Source organism: Mesitornis unicolor, unplaced genomic scaffold (assembly GCF_000695765.1).
Source record: "Mesitornis unicolor isolate BGI_N332 unplaced genomic scaffold, ASM69576v1 scaffold33198, whole genome shotgun sequence".
Classification (NCBI taxonomy): Eukaryota; Metazoa; Chordata; class Aves; order Mesitornithiformes; family Mesitornithidae; genus Mesitornis; species Mesitornis unicolor.
In genome coordinates this window covers 13,808-14,045 of record NW_010203105.1, presented here as the reverse complement: position 1 = coordinate 14,045, position 238 = coordinate 13,808, and the positions used below count along the sequence as shown (strand labels likewise).

The 238-nt window shown below is 64.7% G+C and overlaps 1 protein-coding gene across 1 annotated transcript in view; it reads left to right on the top strand.

Annotated features, from left to right (window-relative positions):
• Positions 1-3: 3 nt before the first annotated feature.
• The window catches only part of HECTD3 (HECT domain containing E3 ubiquitin protein ligase 3), a gene marked incomplete at its 5' end in the record, with an annotated part of 9,738 nt that continues 9,503 nt past the window's right edge, over positions 4-238 (top strand). The window contains one exon of the mRNA XM_010190612.1: positions 4-32. Within this exon, the coding sequence (XP_010188914.1) occupies positions 4-32 (29 nt within the window). The remainder of the gene's footprint in view (positions 33-238) is intronic.

The window sequence follows — 238 nt, the reverse complement described above, 5'->3', positions numbered from 1 at the left end:
CTTTTTGGGGTGGACTACAAACCCGTCATCAGGTGCGGGGCTGCGGCTCTGTCCCTCTCGGTCACCGTCCCTGGTTCCCCTTTGCAAGCAAGGGAGGTTTTCAGCCCCGCTCGCCCAGGCCCAGCTGTGTGGGGTTTGGATGTGCTGCCCCTCAGCTCAGCCCTTCCTGCCCTGGACTGAGGAGGGCTGGCCTGCTTGGCCACTTCTGCCGTGGAAGTGGATGGGGTTGGCTCGGGCG